Source organism: Danio rerio, chromosome 22, assembly GCF_049306965.1.
Source record: "Danio rerio strain Tuebingen ecotype United States chromosome 22, GRCz12tu, whole genome shotgun sequence".
NCBI lineage: Eukaryota > Metazoa > Chordata > Actinopteri > Cypriniformes > Danionidae > Danio > Danio rerio.
In genome coordinates, this window is record NC_133197.1 from 35,301,547 (window position 1) to 35,325,745 (window position 24,199).

At 35.8% G+C, this 24,199-nt stretch overlaps 1 protein-coding gene and 1 long non-coding RNA gene across 3 annotated transcripts; both read left to right on the top strand.

The window, feature by feature from the left end:
• The first annotated feature begins 1,265 nt into the window (after positions 1-1,265).
• nicn1 (nicolin 1) lies at positions 1,266-19,643 on the top strand. 2 transcript variants are annotated; one of them, XM_009296489.5, is made up of 7 exons: positions 1,266-1,597; positions 3,052-3,184; positions 3,264-3,437; positions 11,878-11,991; positions 14,359-14,427; positions 18,341-18,445; positions 18,517-19,643. In XM_009296489.5, the coding sequence occupies exons 2-7, from the start codon at positions 3,059-3,061 to the stop codon at positions 18,556-18,558; spliced, it is 630 nt and encodes a 209-aa protein (XP_009294764.2). In that variant the 5' UTR covers positions 1,266-1,597; positions 3,052-3,058; the 3' UTR covers positions 18,559-19,643.
• A 520-nt stretch (positions 19,644-20,163) lies between these two features.
• LOC141380234 (uncharacterized) lies at positions 20,164-22,861 on the top strand. Its single transcript, XR_012397912.1, has 2 exons — positions 20,164-20,989; positions 22,086-22,861. It is a non-coding gene; the product is annotated as an uncharacterized lncRNA (long non-coding RNA).
• The last annotated feature ends 1,338 nt before the right edge of the window (positions 22,862-24,199 follow it).

The following is a 24,199-nucleotide window of genomic DNA, read 5'->3' on the forward strand; positions in this document are numbered from 1 at the left end:
AGTTACACTTACAGCCAGCAAGAACTAGTGTAAACCAGCTCACCGTGAGCAAGAACCAGTTTAAACCAGCTCAAGACCAACAGTAACCAGTTTAAACCAGCTAACAACCACAGAGAACCCATTTACACCAGGTCTTGACCAGCAAGAACCAGTTCAAACCAACTCATGGTGAGCAAGAATCAGTTTAAACCAGCTCAAGTCTAACTTGAACAAGTTTAAACCAGATCATGGCCAACAACAACCAGTTTAAACCAGCTCAAGGCCAACAATAACCAGTTTAAACCAGCTCACAATCAGCAAAAAACTGTTTAAACAAGCTCATTGTGAGCAAGAGTTAGTTTAAACTAGCTCAGGACCAACAAGAACCAGTTTAAACCAGCTGCTAACCAACAATAACCAGTTTAAACCAGCTAACAACCGAAAATATCCAGCTTACACCAGTTCATGACCAACCAGTTCCAATCAACTCTTGGTGAGGCTGGGAAATGACCAGCTAAATCCAGCTAAATCCAGCTTGACCAGCCTAGTTTAAGCTGGACATAGCTGGTTTTGGCCGGGCTCCCAGCCTGGCTAGGCTGGTCAAGCTAGTTTTAGCTGGTCATCTCCCAGCCTGACCAGCCAAGACCAGGCTGGATATGGCTGGAAACCAGCCTGGAAATGGCCAAAACCCCTAGACGAGATAACCATAACCAGCAAGAACCATCTTAATCCAGTTTGCAATGAGCAACAAGTTTTATACCAGCTCAGAACCAGTAAAAACAAGTTTAAATCACCTCAAGACCAGCAATAACTAGTTTAAACCAGCTCACATAGAGTAAGAACCTGTTCAAACCAGCTCATGGTGAGAAATAACCACTTTAAATCAGCTCAGGACAGACGAGATCCAGCTTAAAGTAGCTCAAAACCAGCAATAATCATCTTAAACCAGTTTATGACCAGCAAAACCAGTTCAAACCAGCTCATGGTGAGAAAGAACCACATTAAATCGGCTCACAACCAGCAGTAAACAGTTTTAACCAGCTCACAACCAGAATGCACCAGCTCATGACCAGCAAGAACCAGTTTAAACCAGTTTACTGCCAGGAAATTATCAGAGAATAAAATGTTTAATGAATTAATGAATGATTTAAGATTTATTATAACTTAAATATTTACTAAATGAGAGGCTCGTTTATAGTGCTGTATTTTATTATATTGATGTATTACGTATGTATTATTAGCCTGTGCTTACACCTTTATGATACTGGCCCTTTAAGAAAGACGTCACACGCCGGACCGGAAGCTACAAGGGGAGCTGCGTCTATCAACACTAGTAGACACGAACCATCACAATAAAGCTGCTCTTCATTCCTGCACGGATGACTGAAATGACTCTGTAAAGAGAGACTCGACACCTTTTAAGGGCACGACCAGGCTATTCGATACAAGATAAATTTAGTCCGAAGAACGAGTCAGACAGCTGAATATAGTAACGTTACAGTAAGTACTGCAGTGCTGCGCAATGGACGCGTTTCAAAACTCAGGGAGCTGCCTAGCTAGACAACATCATCATTGAGCGACGTCAAAAGCAGTATTTAATGTGCTATTTGTTTTGAAGGTTTGTTTATTATGTCCTTCAAGGTAAAAACAGACCTACAGTATGTTGTGTAGAAATATAAATATTTATAATACAAACCAATGAGATTGTTTTTAAAATAACTTATTACAAAAACAGATGACAAAATTGTCCTGTAAAGTATTATTTTTGTTGTATGTAACATTAACACATACTACCACTGGTCAAATAAACATTTTATTTAAAGGTCAAATTGTTATTTTCTATTAAAATAATAATGATAAAATATTATTTATATTAGCATCATTATTGTTATTATACTGGAAAAAAACAAAGTATAAGTGTAAAAATAAAATGACATATGATTTTATATATATATATATATATATATATATATATATATATATATATATATATATATATATATATATATATATATATATAAGTTGATCAGGAACCACAAACTTGGCTCCTGATCAACTTGTTTTTTTAATAATAAACAAATAAACAAAATGTAATAATAATAATTATTATTATTAATATTAGTTAGTATTACAAATAATACAAGCTGTGTTTTAAAAATATTTAGTAAATTCTAAAATGTAAAAAAATATGACAATTGTAAAATTAACATTTGTGGTAATATTATATAACTAATTATTTCTGACCAATGTTAAATGGCAAATCTGATAATAAAAAGTTATTATTATAATACAGGAACAACAAAGGATAACTGTTAAAACTACAATGACATTACAAGGTTGTTTAAATAATTCATTTAAAAATCTAAATATTATTAATATGATTAACTATATATATATATATATATATATATATATATATATATATATATATATATATATATATATATATATATATATATATATATATATATCTGAGTTGATTAGTAACCAAGTTTGTGGTTATAGTAATAATAATATACTAATGATAATAATATAAATACTACCACTAATAATAATTAACTAATGATAATATTAATTAGTGAATAATAATAATAATAATAGTTAACCAATACTAATAACAATAATAATTATTATTATTATTAGGTAATGTTACAAAAAAAAAATCTCACAATTGTCAAATAAACATTGTATTATAATCATAAAATAAAATATTTGTGTCATTTGTGCTAATATTATATACCTATTTGTTTATGACCAATGTTTTGACAGATTTGATAATAAAGAGCTATTATAATTATCATTGTTAGTTAATTTATAAATGATGTCTTTTTTGATATTTATTATTATAGAACAAACTATTAAATATAAAAATCTGTAATAAAACAATAATAATAATGATACAATAATTTAATAAAATAATATAAGGAATAAAAATAGCAAAAATAATAATAATAATTATTATTATTATAAAGTTTACATAAATAAAAAAAGCCTGATGTTGTGTCTTTGTGTTGATCAATACCATGGACCTTATGAGGTTTGTAACTGTGATTGATATCTGTCTTATCTCAGGTCAGTGATGAGTGCTGAATCAGTCAGCTGCACAGTGAAGTCTCCTGTGGCTTTGCAGATTGGAGATGCAGTATCTGATTCCTCTCGTCCCGGTGTCTATATTACAGACATCACCCTCGCCGAGCCTGTGAACGTGAGCATCATTGACTGACCACTGATCCAGCAGCAGCGAGGCTTTATTTATGTCTGATCTCCGTTTCATGTCTGTCTAGATTCAGGAAATTTCCTTCAAGAACTTCTACACGGCTTATCTAACAGTGCGTTTGCAGAGGAGGCATGGCTCGACTGCATCTAAGTGGGTCACGTGTCTGAAAAACTACTGCCTTATGGGTAACCCACACGCCGAGGCTGGGTCACATGACTATTTCTCCATCTATAGACAACAGGTAAGACAAGGTAATCAAGAGAGATCGCAAAACCTGGCGAAAGATAAAGATAAATACTTGTTTACCAGCTGAAATGCAGCCACAAATCTTATTTTCCCACAAATGTTGTTGGTTTTTACAACATTATGTGAGATTTGAGATACCACAGACACTTTGATGTCTTTGATGATACAAGGCTTGAAACACAGAGACAATAGACCTTTTTCACAGCCGAATTGAACACCGGAAGCGCCCTTCGAAGCAGTGTATCGATATTTCCGGGTTCGCTAGGAGTCGCAGAGACATGACAGCCTCGGGACAGCGGATGACTTTCTCACGGTCAACTTTGCCATAATTTGGACAGGAAGATGTTGTTCGGTGAATGTGTAAAACTGCCTTAATAAAACAGCATTTAAAAAATGATACCGATTTGCAGAATTTGTGCAGAAAACATGTCTTACACGCAGCGTTTGCAACATCAGGTTCCAGTAAGGTGCACAGCCAACAGCATAAAATCTGCTCATTCAAGCCATTCGTAAACTAGATTAACCTGGCTATTTAACATCCAGCAGGATAAATAAAATACAAATATACAAAACGTAATATAACATATGTAATAATGAAATACATTGTAGAGTTCACACATTTTAAAGTGGGTCGGGCTTTCTTGTTTAGAGAGTTGATACTGGTATTATACAAGTATATTTCAGTCATCAATACCTTAAAATCTGGTTTCATATTAGTAAATTTACATTTATGAATGTACAATTTTGTTAACAACATAAGCAAATTCAATAAATAAAACTATTTTCCTCTTGATAAGATAGGATAATCAAGTAAAGCCCAAACGTAAATTTATCCATGATGAAAGAGGTTTTGAACACAAAAGAATTGCTATTAATACATTTTGCACAATGTACAATGCCAAAATAAGTGTAAAACTCTCCTCGTATTCGTTACAAAAATACAATTTACATTAATCCCACTTTTACGTTTTTGCAAACAATTTTTTGCTGGATAAAACCTGTGGATGAGTTTATAGGACATTTCTTTAATTCTATTTCTAACATGATATTTCTGTGGTAACAGCCACACTTTTCTTCAATTCACCCTTTAATAAAGACATCCAATAAAATTGAATATAGGGTACAGTAATGATTTCTTTTTAGAAAAGAAAATGAATAGCTCTATCATTACTCTTGCTATTTAGTAAAACAAAATTTGCCGACATAAGATTTAGTATTATTAAAAGACGATGCATCAGAAGGATGGTCTTATTAATACCTCTAAATAACATGAATGAAGAACGTGTCTCTGCAGGAATTGAACCAATAACAGTTGAAAACTTGCTGGGTTATTGAGATTTTGTAATAAGAAAGGACTTCATTGTAAGAAAAGTTTACTATCTTTATTATATAACTGACTAAACAAATAATTTTGCTGTCAAACCAATTAAAAAAAAAGAGATTTGCATTTGTATGAACTGTCTATTATTCCAAAAATAACAACAATGTAGGGATAAATCATGCTTATAGATTAATGACCATGATGAGCACTTGTTTGTGGAAGGCAGATAGCTTAACTGGAGTTTTGTCTATATTATAATTACTCATCAAAATAAACCATAGACCACCAGTCTTTAATGAAACATGATAATCTCCGCTTTGAAGTGCATACAGCATACGAACGTACTCCCGCATATAACTTGAAACGGCATTCAACCCCTCTAATATTGTCATCCATGATTTTCCCTGTCCTTCGTCTTTCGGGAGATCGTGGTCATTAAAGTAAGAGTGTCGTTTTTGAGTTGGAGCAGCTGGGAACGCGGCAATCACAGCGATGAGATGACCCTGCCATTCTTTCTTGCTCCGTCGCATTGAAACCGGATGTTGTGGTACACTGCTTCGCTTACCGGAACCAGGAAGTGTGAAAAAGGCCTATTGGCTCTACACCTCACCAGGAGGGAATACAGGAAAGTTCACTCCTCTCCTTTTCTTCATTTACATTTGAATCCATAGCCGGCCATCCCTTTAAGCCAACTAAGCGGCTGCTTAGGGCCCCGCCGCCACTAATAGCCCGTTTCCACTGAGTGGTACGGTATGGTACGGTTCAGTTTGGTACGCTTTTATGGCCGTTTCCACTGTCAAAAGGCGTACCGAACCAAACCGTACCGTACCACTTTTTCGGGACCCTTTCGAAAGGGTCCCAAACACAAGAAAGGGTATCAAAAGGTGGAGCTAGACGCGCAGCTGAATCCTTTTGGTTTACAGAGATACGTCATTTACTTACAACAAGCCAGAATGTAAACAAAGGACCCGCCATGTTTAAAATACACAGCGAGAGATTACAGCAGAATTATATATTCATATATCATCGTCCTGATGAACAGCCACACAGCCTTGGATTAGAGCAGAATCTACCCTGTGCCTCTCAGTTTTTATACGAGCCAGTCTGACGCGCTAGCGGTTTCGGTTTCTTCCTTGCGCTCGCCGCGCGTCTATATCTGAAATATATATATATATATATATATATATATATATATATATATATATATATATATATATAAATATATATCTGCGCCGGAGTTTAGACCGGGTTAGTTTTGGTCTACTGAAAAATCTATTATAGTTTCTCAAAATAGCAACGCGCCAGCGGTCCGCCTCAGAACGCCTTCCTTTTTAGACCAGAACGCCTATGGGCACACAAATGAGCGCTAATGCATTTGCTATTTAAACAGCGTAGCGCAACGCCTCAAAACCACTCTTGCGCCAAGCTGAAACTACCAAAAGATTATTGCGCCGCGCCTTGCACCACACTGCACCGGGTGTATGATAGGGCCCTTAATGTCTCTGGTCTGCTCTAAATCCAACCATACATTTCTAAACTACAAACTCGTCAGATTGTGCTTGAATGGGAGTGTTTTTTTGCCAGTGTTTCTCAACCACGTTCTTGGAAGACCACCAACACCGCCTGTTTTGGATGTCTCCTTTGTCTTTCAGGTCTTTCAGTCTCTTCTAATGGGCTGGTGATCTGAATCAAGTGTGTTTGGTTAAGGAGACATGGAAAATGTGCTGAGCCGGTGCTCCCCTAAGGAACATAGTTGAGAAACACTGTTTTATGCAACAAAAACAAAACGACTGCCATTGTACGCAGACAAAAATACTCTTTTTGAATAATTCCCTTTGAGACAACTCAACCATTTGTGTCCGCAGGATATCATGTTTTTCAATTAAACAAAAAAAAAAGAAAAGCACCAAACAGTTTTGTCAGCCATCCTAGCATAATCGCTGCAGCTCCCTGAACATTTTGTTTGCTGTGACGGTGATTTGGCCCATTTGTGCATCTCCCGGGATCTGATGTCCCGCTCTTTGATCTGCGAGTTCCCTGTAATGACTGTTTTAAAAGATCAGACTCCCTCGACGCTGCGTTTCAAAGACATTGAGATATTAGACACGTGTCCTGGACTGAACCCGCAGCTCTGTGGCCCACCTTTACTGTCACCAGATGAAATTTGCATTGAAAAAAGCCACCTGGGATGCCATGCAGCTCACCCCGTCTGCCATAATCTGTATAAGCGCTTTTCTGATGTCAGCGGGCACTGCAATGATAAATAAGATTTTATTAAGGAGCAGAGAAATAACTAAAAAACAGCGTCCTCGTGGGCTGTAATTACAAGGACACGGCTTCTCACTTACATTGAGCTTTAAGAAGACTTTAAAGAATTATTCATATATTCATTCATTTTCTTTTCGGCTTAGTCCCTTTATTAATCTGAGGTCGCCACAACGGAATGAACCGCCAACTTATCCAGCACATGTTTTACGCAGCGATGTCCTTCAAGCTGCAACCTATCACTGGGAAAACATCCATAAACACTCACTCATACTCATACACTACGGCCAGTTTAGCTTCCCCAATTCACCTGTACCGCATGTCTTTGGACTGTGAGGGAAACCTGAGCACCTGGAGGAAACTCACACGAATGCAGAGAGAACATGCAAACTCCACACAGAGACGTCAACTGACCCAGCCGAGGCTCGAACCATTGACCTACTTAAAAGAATTACTTCAGCCAAAATTAAAGTTCTGTCATCATTTGCTCCTAAACGTAAGGATTCTTTCCTAATGCGAAACTGAAATGATGATTTTTATTAACATATCTATTTTGGAAATGTTTGGGGGGGCTGCTTTGTTCAGCCATTCTTCAGGTTCAGGTTTATTTTATTTGTTTATTTTTTTAAATAATAATATTGCGCGAAAAACAAAGTTAGTTAGTTTTAGGGTTTTACTTTTATTAATAATATTGATAATAATAATAATAGTAATAATAGTAGTAGTACTGCTACTACTACTAATAATTATTATTATTATGCCCATTATAATAAGTAAACTAATAAACAACAATTAAAATAATAACAAATGAATAAAAAATAAATGCATATTAATACATACACATAATAATAATAATAATAATAATAATAATAACATGCATACTACTACTATACTACTACTAATAATAATACATATTATTATTATTATTATTATTATTATTATTAGTATTATTAATTCCATTATAATAAATATAAATAAACAGCAATAATGATAATTTTTTGAATGAATTATTATTATTATTATTATTATTATTATTTTATTTTATATATATATATATATATATATATATATATATATATATATATATATATATATATATATATATATATATATATATATATATATATATATAATTATTATTATTATTAATATTGGATCAGAATCGCATCAGGGTGAAAAAAAGATGGCAGAATTGTCAATGTTTGTGAACAAAAGTGGTACATGCTAAAAGCCACAGTGTGAATGAGCTGCATGGTTTCACTGGAGATGGTCTTCAAAATCTCTTCAAATCTTTCAGAAAACAAGCAGATCAGCCTGTCAGTGTTGGCAGCGTCTGCGACTCCACTGCATCAGTAACTTCCCAGTGTGGGGGAACAGTGACACATTTAGTTTGTTGTGTTTTTGCTGCGTCACTGTTTCTGGAGTATTCTTTCTGTGAGATTTTCTTGGTTGGTGAAGGTCGTGTCAGCCGCAGCCTAAACATTGCTTGTTTAACTTTATTGCCTATGTGTCAGTAGCAGAAATGGTTTATCTACATTTTCCCATGGCCATTAAAGAGATGGTTCACCCCGTTTTTTTCATGTTCTCACCCTTTACTTGTACCATATCAGTTTGAGTTTGTTTTTTTCACACAAAAGGAGATATTTTGTAGAATGTTGGACACCTGTAACCATTGACTATGAGAGTGCATTGTTAATACCAATAACTAAGGTCCTGTGTTCACTTTTCTTGTTCACAACTTTGTTTTAATCCTATTAAAGGGGTGGTCCAGAATGTAATTTTAAGACTTGGTTAATCGGATGCAAAGCAATGTGTGCTCATGTTTCACTTGAAGGAAATCACCTATTTTTTTTATAAATCTCACTTTGATTATATACAGCTACTCAGCTGACATGAAAACTACTGATATATTTTCTAGTTCCTCTGAAAGGCCCGCCCTCAAGTGACTCTGATTGGTCATGCGTCATAATGTGCTGTAATTCGCGGATCAGCTCCACTTCATGGCCATATAAGCACGTGTGTTTTGTGTAAACAGTCAGTCAACCTTATGCCCGCTTTCTAAAATAACATCTGACAAGTGTCTGTAACGAGTGAAAATGGGGTGCGGCTCCTTTAAGAGAGTTTTCCATTGTGTGAGTGTGTGTTAATGTGTGTGCGTGTGTATACTATGAACTATGATCTGTAGACGCATGTAACGCAAGAAGCGCATGTGCGTAGGACCGATGTTTATTCTTTTTCTTTGATGCTCGGATTTAGTTATTTTCTGTAGTGCTGACAGAAGAATAAAGCACAATATGTGGGATGCGACCTGTGTAAGCCTTGATTTATTTTTTTGCTGCTAAACGAGTTAGGCGAGCTCTTCTGTATTTTTTTTTTAACTTGACGCGTTACATGATGTCTCACATATATTCAGAATATGCATTTCTAAGTAACATAAATTGTTCACAAATCTTTTGCAAGTTCATTATCTGAGATGTAAAACGCATGGAAAAGTTGCCTATAGAGAAACACTGCAGCACGCACACACATAGAGAGAGGCTGCACGCGCTGGTACCACATGTCTTTGGACTGTGGGGGAATCCGGAGCACCCGGAGAAACCCACGCAAATGCAGGGAGAACATGCAATCTTGACACAGAAACGCCAACTGACCCAGCCAAGGCTTGAGCCATCAACCTTTTTGCTGTGAGGCGACAGCTCTACCTATTGCGCCACTGCATTGCCTCACTATTATTTTCCCAAATCTAAATTACACCCCTTCGCTTTCCCCCTGACCCTCTTAACAGAGTGTGAGGGGGTAGGGATATAAATATCCCCGTCAGACATGGTACACAAATACAAACACACACATCATCCTCTCGTCCAACCTAGGCTCATTGTGGAAACGTAGTCCTGCGGATGTTTCTGGAGACCGCGGAATACGTCCCGGCGGGTACGTACGGCTGCAGTTTTTGTTATCACGAATCCGCGAGAGGCTGCTGTTGCGTGCTTTTTCGCACCTCAGACGCCTCTACGCGCTCGCGCTGTTCTTGCGTGAACCCGCCGGAGGCCGCTGTCCGACTGACCGGATGATTGACTGCGCGACCGGCCAATCGGCCGACTCGCCCTCCTCCTTCCCTGAACCCAACCAATTTTACTGATCGACCCGCCCGCCCGCTCGCTTCCCTGAACCCGAGTAACAGTTTACAAAAGCTGTCCAAAAAAATAAAAGCCCCGATTTTTTTTTTTTCCACCGCGTTCTCGCCCTGTCACGAAACTCGTTCACTTAATTTTTGGGATTCTGTTTTTGTCTTACCTGATTGCTGGAGCTGCTCTTCCCCGGACTCGAAACCGGTCGCCGTGGTCGACCCCTCTCCGCATCTCGAGCCTGCCGACGTACACGCTGAGCCGAATGGACAAACGGGTTGCAGCAGGGAAGCCCTCGACAAGGAGGTAAGGCAAGCGCGAAAGGGAACGTCACACCGCCCCGCAGCATTTGCTTGAAAAAAATAAACGCGGCCGTACGTACCCCCCGGGACGTTTTCCGCTGTCTCCAGAAACGTCCGTGGGACTACGTTTTCAGAATGAGCTTGGGTTGCTCTCGTCACTACCGCACGTTGCAAGTGTTTTCAATTCATTCATATGTAAAGATAAGTTGATCTTTAATACAGTGCAAAATCTTTGACACTAATCTTCGGTATGAATGAATTTAAAACCTCAATTTTTTGATGTCATGAGCTCCAGCATGAAGACCATTGGTACAGTGGTTGCCTAGTAACATAAAAAGCACAGTGCACTGCTCATTACTATTGTCAATCAAAGACTTTTTAGCCGATTAGCTAGTTGTGTGCTGTATTTGGATGAACGTTGTTAGTTTTGAGCTGGAAAGCGTCTCCAGGTTTGCAAGAAACATGAATCCATCATTTGTATTTACACAGTAACAGTTAACCACAAGAAAACAGCATTAATGTGCTGTAAAAGCGTATTCACAGCCACCTGGCCTATTCTGTCAAGCGACCGCGTAATGTTATCCGAATATATTACAGAGCTGTCTGGAATACTCGCTTCTGATTGGTCAGTCGCAACATTCTAAGCTATGTTATAACAAGATTACAACTGCTAAATAACACCAGCTCATCTCGGATTTTTGTATCACCTTGACTGTCAGTGAACTTTATTTTGTTAAAGAATCGAAGGTTTTAAATACGGTGCACTTTCAGATGTAATCCTCAGCTGGATGTTTCCATTCACTTAAAGCTGTGTTACACACTGCATGAAGATCCTTCTCAAAAACCCATAATAGGGGCTCTTCAAGGGAGCTAATAATATTGATTTTAAACTGCTTTTATTCTAGCCGAAATAAAACAAATAACACTTTATCTAGAAGGAAAAATATTATTGGAATACTGTGGAAAATTCCTAAATCTGGTAAACATCATTTGGGAAATATTTATAAAAAAAGAAAACCCCCAACGCCTTTACCTAAATGTAGAGAATTGCTTTGAGAAGATCTTTCAACAACCAACATGAGAAAGCTTCAAGAAATAAATGCACAGAAGCGATCCTTCAAGTATCATTGCAGGGAACATGAATATTATTTAACTTCACAAGCGTCAAGTATCTGGAGCAGTTCTCTTTTTGCAGATTACCGCGTAAAACTTGTGAAAGCATTGTGTCTTTTATCGGGTCTTCATTCCGTCTTGTTAATTAAGGCTTGGAGACACGTCCTCGGTGTTCAATTCTGATGTTCCCTCTTAATTTAACCTCCTTTGTTTGGTTTGATAGCTGCATGAGAGGCTGCAGGATTTCTTTCCCAATGCGTGTCAGTTCTTGCCGAGATCTTTTCTTCTCTGTTTTTTTGGTGTTTTCAGATGTCGACGGAGCCTGATAATGTGACGACAGTGAGACTCATCTTGCGACAGCCTTCCTCTGAATGGCTCAGCTTCAGCATCGAGGAGATCAACATTTATCCCTGCACAAAAGAAGTACGTGCGGAAAACATTCTCATTTATGTCCTAATGTAAAATAAACTGTATGCATTGCAAACCTTTTTATGTAGATGTAACTTTCAACAGTTCTTGGCAGTTTTTTTTTTTTTTTCCTCGGTTCCTTAGATTTAGTCAAAACATACAATAAAAGTTATTTATTTATTTTTTTACTTGCCTGGTTTTATTTATTTATTTATTTATTTATTTATTTATTTATTTATTTATTTTTTAGGTTTGTTTGATGTTTTATTTTATTATATTTTTTTATAAATAAAAGGTTTGTTTTTGACTATTTTAATTAGTTGTTTTTTTATAAGTTGACCGGTGTGCTTTTTGTTTGTTTTTGTTTGCTTATCCATATTGTTCTTTTTTGTTTGCATTTGTTTTACTTTGCTTTTGTTAGCTTTTTGAGTAAAATGATAAGTTTGTTTTAGTTTGTTTACTTTTGTTCTGCCAGATTAACTCTGATGAAAAAAAAAATAGTTTTGTTTCAAGTGTGAAGCAGCATTTTACCAAAACTTAATTATTATTAACTTATCATTATTATTATTATAATTTTTTTTTTTTGCTTGCTTGCTTGTTGTTAATGCATTCATTTTTCTTCCTGTTTTCTGTGTTTGTTAGAAGTTTTTTTGTGTGTGAGTTTTTTTTTTTTTTTTGGTGCTTTTTTGTTTTCTTTTTTATGTTTGTGGCCAATTGTTTTTATTTGCATTTGCATTTTCTTTGTTCTGCTTTAGCTAGTTTTTTATTTATTTATTTTTTTAAAATAGATATGTTTAGATAATTTTTTTAATCAATATTATTTCTCTTTTTGTGTTTGTTTTAGTTTTGTTCTTGTTTGTTTAAAGTTCTTGCTTGCTTTTGTTCTGCATTTGATTTAACTCTGATAAAAATAAAAACAGTTTAGTTTGGGTTTGTTTCGTTTTCTTATTTAATGATTATTATTAAAGTAGTGATTCACTAATTGATTTGTTTTGTTAGTGGTTAATTTATTGTTTATGTTTTACTCTTCACTTTGTTTTTTATGATTTTGGTTTGTTTGGCACACTATTTTTCAAATGCCTTTTAGGTTAGATTTTGTACATTTGTTTCTGTTTGGTGTTTTTTTTTTTTGTCTTTGTGCTTTTTTGTGTCTGTCTGCAGATTTTGTTTCACTTTGGTTTGTTTGCATTTTCTTTCTACTTTTTAAAACGTTTTTGAATTGTTTATGGTTTGTTTGTTTTAGCAGATTAGACTTTTATATTTCCTATTTTAGTTTTCATTTTAATTGTTTTAATTTCATTTAATTTTTGTTTTATTTTAATTGTTTAATTGTCATATTAATTGTTTTATTTTTGTAATTCTGTGTGTTTGTTTGAGTTTTCTTTTTTTTTTTTGTTATGCAGTTTGTATGAATTTTGTTTTGCCTAAAGCAGTAGTTTCCCCAAACTACACTACCTTAACAAAGTCTTGTCAACGATTCCAGTTGCGAGAGCAACAAATAAAGCTTGACTTCTAGTTCATTATTTGGAAAAGTAGCAGAAGAATTTTTTGATGAATCATCTGTTGAACTGCATCCCAATCATCACAAATACTGCAGAAGACCTACTGGAAACTGCATGGAGCCAGCATTTTAACAGAAATCAGTCTAGTTTGGTGAAGAAGAAATCTTATTTTGGGGTTACATTCAGTATGGGGCGTGCGAGAGATCTGCAGAGTGGATGGCAACATCGACAGCCTGAGGTATCAAGACATTTGTGCTGCCCATTACATTACAAACCACAGGAGGGGGCAAATTCTCCAGCAGGATAGCGCTCCTTCTCATACTTCAGCCTCCACATCAAGGCTCCTGAAATCAAAGAAGCTCAAGGTGCTCCAGGATTGGCCAGCCCAGTCACCAGACATGAACATTATTAAGCATGTCTGGGGTAAGATGAAGGAGGAGGTGTTGAAGATGAACCCAAAGAATCTTGATGTACTCTGGGAGTCCTGCAAGAACGCTTTCTTTGCCATTCCAGATGACTTTATTAATAACTGATTTGAGTCATTGCAGAGATGTATGGATGCAGTCCTCCAAGCTCATGATCGAGTCAGATACAATATTCATACTTTCTCCACTAAAACATGACTTTTGGCTTAGCAAAGTCAGACCTTACTGTCCTAATTAAATAATTAAATATCAAGGCAAGATCATATTTTATTGTGCTCAAATAAGCTTAATCTAGAGCCCTTTCATATAAGCCACTTCTGATACCAAATGATCAATTAAAAGCCAGATTTTTATCCTAAAACGTGGATAGGCGACAAGTCTCTTGTCAGGTAGTTTAATCTAGTCATTGAGCAAATGTTTATTTGTATGCTATTTCTTTTTATGTTTCCATTTAGGACTCAGAACGAAATGTTCCTGCCTGGTTGTCCACTCTTACGCCTGTAGATGAACCTCTTGATCTTAAAGTAAGTATTTTGTGTCGTATAATCAATTGTTTATCAGCATACGCAGTGCTGTTTTTACAGTCTGCTAATGCTATTTCATTTAGCAGCACACATACACACACACACACACACACACACACACACACACACACACACGTCTCAGTAGTTTCTATGTATTTATGCACCTCTGAGGTGTTAATTAACGCTGTGGCTTAAAACAGACTGAAAACATAATTAATGGAAGTGTATGAAACTCAATGGTTGTCGTTTTTCAATCCCTGAGCATTGTGGCCTTGTCCCAGTTTTCATCTATGGGTCACTTGCATTAGAAATGTAAGATGCTTGTCTGGTGTCTCTATAGCTTTAGTGATGCTGAGTGCTGAACTTAATGCTTATTTAAACATCTGAAGAACTGGAGGAGAAATAGTGATTCACTGTTTACCCATAGTACAGTGTTTCGCCAGGAAAATGACATGTACAGTGGTCACTTCATGAACTTACAGTGCATCTAGAAAAGTGTTGATATCGCTTCACTTTTTCCACATTGGTTTATGTTTCAGCCTTATTCCAAAATGAATTAAACTCATTTATTTCCTCAACATACTACCCACAATAGCCCATAATCACAATGTGAAAAACGAGTTTTAGAAATTGTTGCAAATTCATTCAAAATAAAAAAGCTGTAAAATCACATGTACATCAGAATTCACAGCCTTTGACGTGAAGCTCTAAATTGAGCTCTAGTACATTCTGTTTCCACTAATCATTCTTTAGATGTTTCAGCGGCTTCATTGAGGTTCACCTGTGGTCAATTCAGTTGATTGGACATGATTTGAAAAGGCATACACCTGTCTATATAAGGTCCCAGGGTTGACAGTGCATGTCAAAGCACAAACCAAGCATGAAGACAAAGGAATTGTCTGTAGACCTCAGAGACAGGATTGTCTCGAGGCACACGGCTGGGGAAGGTTACAGAAAGAATTTTGCTGCTCTCACAGTTCAAATAAGCATAGTGGCCTCCATCATCCTTAAGTGGAAGTTGTTTGGAAATAACAGGACTCTTCCTAGAGCTGGCCAGCTATCTAAGCTGAGTGAAGCCTTAGTTAGGGAGGTGATCAATAACTTGATAGTCACTCTGTCTGAGCTCCAGCGCTCTTCTGTGGAGAGAGAAGAACCTTACAGAAGAACAACCATCTGTGCAGCAATCCACCAATCAGGCCTGTATGGTAGAGTGGCCAGACGGAAGACACTCCCCGCCTGTAATTTCCCAAAAGCCATCTGAAAGACTCTCAGACCATAAGAAACTGAATTCTCTGCTCTGATGAGTCTAAAATTGAACTTTTTGTAGTGAATGCCAGGCGTTACGTTTGGAGAAAAGCAGGCAGCGCTCATCACCAGGCTAATACCATCCCTATAGTAAAGCATGATGGTGGCAGCATCCTGCTGTGGGGATTTTTTTTAGCAGCAGGAACTGGAAGACTAGTCAGGATAGAGGGAAAGATGAAGGCAGTAATGTACAGAGACATCCTTAATGAAAACCTGCTTCAGAGTGCTCTTGACCTCAGACTGGGGCGATGGTTCATCTTCCAGCAGAACAATGACCCAAAGCACACCGCCAAAATTTCAATGGAGTGGCTTCACAACAACTCGGCGAATGTCCTTGCCTGGTCTAGTCAGAGCCCAGACCTAAATCCTATTAAACATTGGAAAATGGCTGTACACTGTCACTTCCCATTCAACCTGATAGGAGGTTCTGCAAAGAGGAATGGGCAAAGATTCTCAAAGACAGGTGTGCCAAGCTCGTGACATCATATTCAAAAAGACTTGACGCTGTAATTGCTGTCAAAGGTGCAACAAAGTATTGTGCAAAGCCTGTGAATACTGATGTACATGTGATTTTACAGCTTTTTTATTTTAATAAATTTGCAACAATTTCTAAAACTTTTTTTCACATTGTTATTATGGGGGGTTGTGTGGAGAATGTTGGGGAAATAAATTAATATATTTTGGAATAAGGCTTTAACATAAACAAATGTGGAAAAAGTGAAGCGCTATCAATACTTTCTGGATGCACTGTATATAGTAGATAGATAGATAGATAGATAGATAGATAGATAGATAGATAGATAGATAGATAGATAGATAGATAGATAGATAGATAGATAGATAGATAGATAGATAGATAGATAGTAATCTCAACATATGACTAAAAGTATGAAATATTATATTCAGAAGAATATTGATTCCTACAGTAGTAATAATTCTCCTCTGCACAGGGTCCCCGCGGGTCCTTAAAAAGTCTTGAAATGTCTTAAATAAAATTGTCGATTTTTAAGGTCTGAAAATGTCTTGAATTCTGTAATTTTCCATAAGGAGGTCTTAAATTTTATGTGGGATCTGAAATTTCATGTCCAACTCGTCTCTCGTCTTTTTTATTTTTTTCAACCGCTACTTGACCAGCGCAACATTTGGGGGCAGCACTTCGTGAAATCGCAAGCATGGGCAAATGTTTGTTTGATGACAATTGGTTGGAGGACGAAAAGTATCGGGGGTGGCTAAAGAAAACAGCCAGTAATCATGAAGGGAGGTGTGCTTTATCTAAAAAGACGATAAAACTGGGGACAATGGGCCGCAAAGCGCTCGATTCACACATGAAAGCAGAGAAGCACAAAAAGTATGTGTAGTCGCAGGCAAGTAGTTTGCCCATAAGTATGTTCTCATCGAGCACTTCCACCTCAGCCTTCCACAAGGCCGTCCACTTCAAGCAATGCTTTCAGCAGCTTTGCGAATATAGTTACATTTAAGGCTGAAATACTGTGGGTATTTCAAACCGTAAGCCGCCGCCACTCGTACACCTCAAATGAGGACGTCCACCTGGTTTTTCAAGCAATGTTCCCTGACTCAGAGTGTGCGAGTACGTTCACATGTGGAAGAGACAAAACAGTATGTTTAGCACGATTTGGTGTTGCCCCATACCTAAGGAAGAAACTAATTTCACGAGCAAACAAGGACGCTTTCATCATAATGTTCAATGAGTCCATGAACGCAGCAACGAAGACTTAGACTTGCACTTTAGACGTTGGTCAACTGACGAGACCGGTGTCCTGTTGTCAGGGTTTTAAGGTCAATCAGCACTCGACATAAAAGTTTTTGCGTCCCTTTGACCTGTCTTGAGCGTGGCTCTGGTGAGTTGTGCCACGCTAATGCTTCACCACATCATTCTGTGTTGACACACTAAACATTTTCCTGTTTTTTTTTTTGTTTGTTTTTGTTTAGGTAAAGTCTTAAATTTTCATTTTAGAGGACTTAAAAAGGTCTTAAAAGGTATTAAATGTCCTGTTTAAAAATGTGCAGATACCCTGCTGCATGACAGTGCTTTACTGCCACTTGCTGGACAAAACTGAATCTGCAACTCAAAGAGTACAAAGGTTTTCCATATTAGTTATAAACTGATATAACTAATCTTATTTTCCTGACACTGATTATAAGGTTTCAAGATATTTCAAGATATGTCTGTACATTTCAAAAATTGTTAGTTTATTTATCAGGCTGGCACAGTGGGTAGCACGATCGCCTCACAGCAAGAAGGTCGCTGGTTCGAGCCTCGGCTAGGCCAGTTGGCGTTTCTGTGTAGAGTTTGCATGTTCTCCTCTTGTTGGTGTGGGTTTCCTCCGGGTGCTCCGGATTCCCCACAGTCCAAACACATGCTCTATAGGAGAATTGATGAACTAAATTGGTCGTAGTGTATGTGTGTTATTGAGTGTGTATGGGTTTCCCAGTGATGGGTTGCAGCTGGAAGGGCATTCACTGCGTAAAAATATGCTGGATAAGTTGGTGGTTCATTCCACTGTGTTGACCCCTGATTACTAAAGGGACTTAGTTGAAAATAAAATAAATAAATAGACCATAAATAATTGTGTGTGTGTTTCATCAGGGTCTTCCTGATCCAGAAACAGTTTCCTCCAGCATTCAGCAGATGTGGGCTCTCACTGAGATCATGCAGGCCAGCCAAACCGCAGCTTCAATCGGACGCTTCGACGTGAGTTACTGTTTACTATACACAAGTATCTCTCATGCGCACCACATTAACAATGCTTACTCTGTTTTCAGGTGGAAGGAGCTTATGATGTGAAATTACTGTCATACACGTAATGGGTCTGCTGAACCAAACTTTGACTTCAAGTTGATTAAGAAATTAAATGGATTGTTCATTCATTATTTATAATTGAAGTGAAAGGTGCCCGAGATTTTGAGCTCATGTAGGAAGCTGGAAATCATAGGTAATAGTTTTAAGTAAGGAATAATTGTCGACGGGCCATTGCATTATTCAAAATTTTTATAACAGAAGTGAATGGTGCCCGAGATTTTGAAGCTCCAAAAAGTACATCAATCCATAATAATAGTAATTCATACAACTCCATTGAGTTCATGTAGGAAGTTAGAAATTGATAATAGTTTTAATTAAATAATTAAACAATGGCAATAGAATTATTTGAAAAGTTTATAATGGAAGTGAATGGGGCCTGAGATTTTGAAGCTCCAAAAAGCACATTCATCTATAATAAAAGTTATTCATACAATGCTACTGAGTTCATGTAGGAAGCTGGAAATCATAGATAATTATTTTAAGTAAGGAATAATTTGTGACAGGCCATTGAATTATTCTAAAAGTTTATAATAGAAGTGAATGGTGCCCAAAATGTTGAAGCTCCAAAAAGCACATCCATTTATAATGAATGTAATCCATACAATTCCATTGAGTTAAGAAGTTAGAAATCCCTAATAGTTTCAAGTAAGTAATAATTGATGATGGGCCATTGAATTATTTTAAATGTTTATAATGGAAGTGAATGGTGCCCGAGTTTTTGAAGCTCCAAAAGAAGCACATCCATCTAAATTGAACGTTATCCATGTGATTCCATTGGGTTAAGAAGCTAGAAATCGCTAACAGTTTCAAGTAAGGAATAATTGATGATGGGCAATTGATTTATTCTAAAAGTTGATAATGGAAGTGAATGGTGCCATCTATAATTAAAGTGATTTATACAACTCCACTGAGTTCATGTAGGAAGCTGGAAATCATAGATAGTTTTAAGCTAGGAATAATTGACGATGGGCCAATGAATGATTAAAAAAAATGTATAATGTAATAGAATGGTGCCTGAGAATTCAATAATTTCAAGTTCATTAAGAAATTAAAGGGATTGTTTAATTCAGTATTATTGTTTGTATATACAGTAAATATAAATATACATTGCCAGACCCGGAGATAGGCTTAAAAAAAAAAAAGCTCAACTGTTTAACCCTAGATGGGTTGTAAAATTTGCCTATTTGCAAAAAAGAAAAAGTGTTTCTTTTAAGATTTGCTTCTGCAATGCATTAAATTACGATTTATTAATTTATTTATTTTATTTATTTATATATATATTTTTTTGCAAACTCGTATTAGATATTAAGATAAGACAAAGATAATTGCTTTCTGTAATTCACTGACTGGTGAATAGGGTGAAAAAAAATGTATCATCATCATCATCATCATCATCCTATGACCAGTTTTTTTTTTTTTTTTTTTTTTTTTAATGTTATGCTTTAACGTGGACAAGATATTTATTTTACATATATTGTAAGTTGCAATAATTTTTAGCACAAAAATCTGAACACTGGATCTTTTTTTTTCCTATTATTTATTTATTTATTTATTTATTTATTTATTTATTTATTTATTTATTTATTTATTTATTTATTTATTATTTTCTTTACATGTGAGGTTTCTATAATCTCTTTTTAATCAGCCAGTAAACTTTTCACAATTTGTGTAGAATTAAATGTACATGAACAAATCCCTAAATAAAAACCTTCAGAATATAGATATATTTATAAAACTGTGAAGTCTGGCATATTGTAAGCTGCTAAAGAGGAGATTTATGACTTAATACAAGACTAATCACAATACAAAATATGTATTATCATTGAAATATGCAGACACTATTTGCTATAAAGTGCTATAAGTCAAACACTTAAAAAGGTATTTTGGATGTTTGCACATTCACATTACATTAAATAACATGCTATGAAAATCCCAAAACTGATCATGGCACCAAAAGATAAGTGTTTTCCCAGTATAACTTTGCATTAATATACGATGGGAATTATTTTAAATGTTTATAATGGAAGTGAATGGTGCCCGAGTTTTTAAAACTCCAAAACAGCAAATCCATCTATAATGAAAGTAATCCACACAACTCCATTGAGTTCATTTAGGAAGCTGGAAATCATAGATAATAGTTATAAGTACGGAATAATTGACAACGAGCCATTGAATTATTCTAAAAGTTTATAATAGAATTGAATGGTGCCCAAGCTTTTGAAGCTCCAAAAAAGTACAATCATCCAAATTGATTGTAACCCATAAAATTCCATTGGGTTAAGAAGCTGGAAATTGCTAATAGCTTCAAGTAAGGAATAATTGATGATGGGCCATTGAATTATTCTAAAAGTTTATAATAGAAGTGAATGGTGTCCGAGATTTTGATTTCCAAAAAGCACTTCCATCTATAACAAAAGTAATCCACACAACTCAGTTGTGCTCATGTCGGAAGCTAAGAACCATAAATAATAGTTTTAGTAGGGAATAATTGACAATGAGCCTTTAAATTATTCTGAAAATTTATAATGGAAGTAAATGGTGCCCGAGTTTTTGAGAAATAATATGCTAATATTAAGTGAGTTTTTCCGTAAAACAAGCAAAATAATCTGCCAATGGGGTAAGCAAAATAATCTTACGTCAAAAGAAAAAAACAAGATTAATTTGCTTACCCCATTGGCAGATTATTTAGCTTGTTTTAAGGAAAAACTCACTTAATATTGGCATATTATTTCTCAAAACAAGACAATATGTTTTGCTTGTTTCGAAAATGCTTCTTGATAAAAGAAATTTTATATATTTAGACTAGAAACAAGACAAAAAATCTAAGCAAGAAAAGCATTTTTTGCAGTGTTGAGATAAGAAGCTGAAAATCGATAGTAGGTTTAAGTAAAGAATAATTGACGATGACCCATGTAATTATTCTAAAAGTTTTCAATGGAAGTGAATGGTGCCCAAGTTTTTGTAGCTCCAAAAAGGACATCCATCTGTAATTAAAAGTAATCCATTAAATTCTATTAAGTTAATATGCTGGATATTGATAATAGTTTAAAGTAAGGAATATTTGATGATGGGCAATTGAATTATTCCTAAAGTTTATAATGGAAGTGAACGGTGTCCGAGTTTTTGAAGCTCCAAAAAGCTCATCCATCTATAATAAAAGCAATCCAAACAACTCCACTGAGTTCATGTAGGAAGCTGGAAATAATAGATAATAGTTACACGTATAGAAAAATTGACATTAAGCCATTGAACTATTCAAAAGTTTATAATAGAAGTTACCCGATTATATACCCGATTTTTTATATACCCGATTTGGTACCATCCATCCAAATAGATTTTAATCCATACAATTCCATTGGGTTAAGAAGCTGGAAATCGCTAATAGTTTCAAGCAAGGAATAGTTGATGATTGAACTATTGAATTATTCTAAAAGTTTATAATGGTAGTGAATGGTGTCCGAGATTTTGAGTTCCAAAAAGCAGTTACATCTATAATAAAAGTAATCCACACAACTCAACAGAGCTCATGTAGAAAGCTGGGAACAGATAATAGTTTTAAGTAAGGAATAATTGACGATGAGCCTTTGCATTATTCCAAAAGTTTATAATGGAAGTGAATGGTGCCTGAGATTTTAAAGTTTCAAAAAAGCACATCCATCTTTAATGAACATAATCTATACAATTCCATTGGGTTAAGAAGCTGGAAATTGATAATAGTTTTAAGTAAGAAATGTTTGACGATGAGCCTTTGAATTATTCCAAAAGTTTATAATGGAAGTGAATGGTGCTCGAGATTTTGAAGCTCCAAAAAAAGCACATCCATCTTTAATGAACGTAATCTATACAATTCCATTGGGTTAAGAAGCTGGAAATTGATAATAGTTTTAAGTAAAAAATATTTGACGATGAGCTTTTGAATTATTCTAAAAGTTTATAATGGAAGTGAATGGTGCCCGAGATTTTGAAGCTCCAAAAAGCACTTCCATCTATAATGAAAGCAATTCATACAACTCCACTGAGTTCATGTGAAGCAGGAAACCATAGATAATAGTTTAAAGTAAGGAATAATAGATGACGGGCCATTGGATTGTTCGGAAAATGTGTAAAAGTACTCCACTTCATGATGTGGCCACATTACTACCCTGAGGTCTCAATTCAATTCAATTCAATCATTTAAGTGCAGTTTTAAAAAAAGCCTTTCAGCACAAGTTCAAGAGCTTGTCATGCATGTAAAATATGATGTATGCTTATGTATTTATTTACTCATTTGTGTCTTAACATTCAATAAAAAAACACATCTTTCATGCATAGACTGCAAATGTTTCTCATTCATTCGCACCCTGACACGTTTAAATAATTTTAATTTATCTTAGCACATGATGACATCAACACAAGCTTCATTCTCCAGATCTATCATCATATTTGCTCAATAAATAAGCCTCTGCTGCTCATAATATTAAGATTTCCTTATTTTAGACTGTATCTCTCTCTTTCGGGACTTGAGTATCTTTTGACGTCTGTTTTCAAACGTTAATGAAATGCGTCTCATTTGGTGTTAATTAAAACTCAATGGACATGTTCATGGTTGCCAGGCAGTAATCAAGAGCGCTGCCGCTTCCTAATGCTAATCATTGGAAATCAATGGTCGGCGTCCAAGAGGAGCCTCCATCTGTTTCTGCTGGCGTCTCCATCCGAGGCCATCGGCTACGCAACATTAGCCTCCAAATGGAGCTCCGCGGCTCCACAATGTCACCCAAAAAGAGCTTCTTTAGGTGGAAACTGACGGATGGTATTTGTACGTTAAACTAATCTTAAATGAGTAAACGTGGTGTCACTTTGAGTCATTTTATGAACTGCAACCTTTGAAAATTCAGTCATGTTTATGCAAATCAACACAGTGTGGTGTGGTTTAAATCAATAGCTCAACCAAAAATGATCCCATAATTTACTCTAGGAGTCACGTTTTCTTTCCTTTAAAGGTAGACAGTTGAATAAGATCCTGGATTAGCCTATGCTTATAATGGAAGTGAATGGTGCCCGAGTTTTGAAGCTCCAAATAGCACATCTATCTATAATAAAAGCAATCTCTACAACTCAATTGAGTTCATGTGAGAAGCTGGAAATTGATAATAGTTTTAAGTAAGGATTAACTGACGACAGGCCATTGAATTATTCTAAACGTTTATAATAGAAATGAATGGTGCCCGAGTTTTTGAAGCTACAAAAAGCGCATCCCTCTACGTATAATAAAAGCAACTCATACAACTCCATTGAGTTCATGTAGGAAGCTGGAAGCCATTGATGATACTTTTAAGTAAGGAACAATTGTCGATGGGCCATTTACTTATTTGAAAAGTTTATAATGGAAGTGAATGGTGCCTGAGATTTTGAAGCTCCAGAAAGCACATCTATGTATGATAAAAGTAATCCATAATATTGGAGTTGGGAAGCTGGAAACTATAGGTAATACTTAAGTAAGGACTAATTGATGACGGGCAGTTGAACTATTCTAAAGGTTTATAATGGAAGTGAATGGTGCCCGATTTTTTGAAGCTCCGAACAGCAAATACATCTAGTAATCCATACAACCTCATTGAGTTCATGTAGGAAGCTGGAAACCTTAGATCATATTTTTAAGCAAGGAAG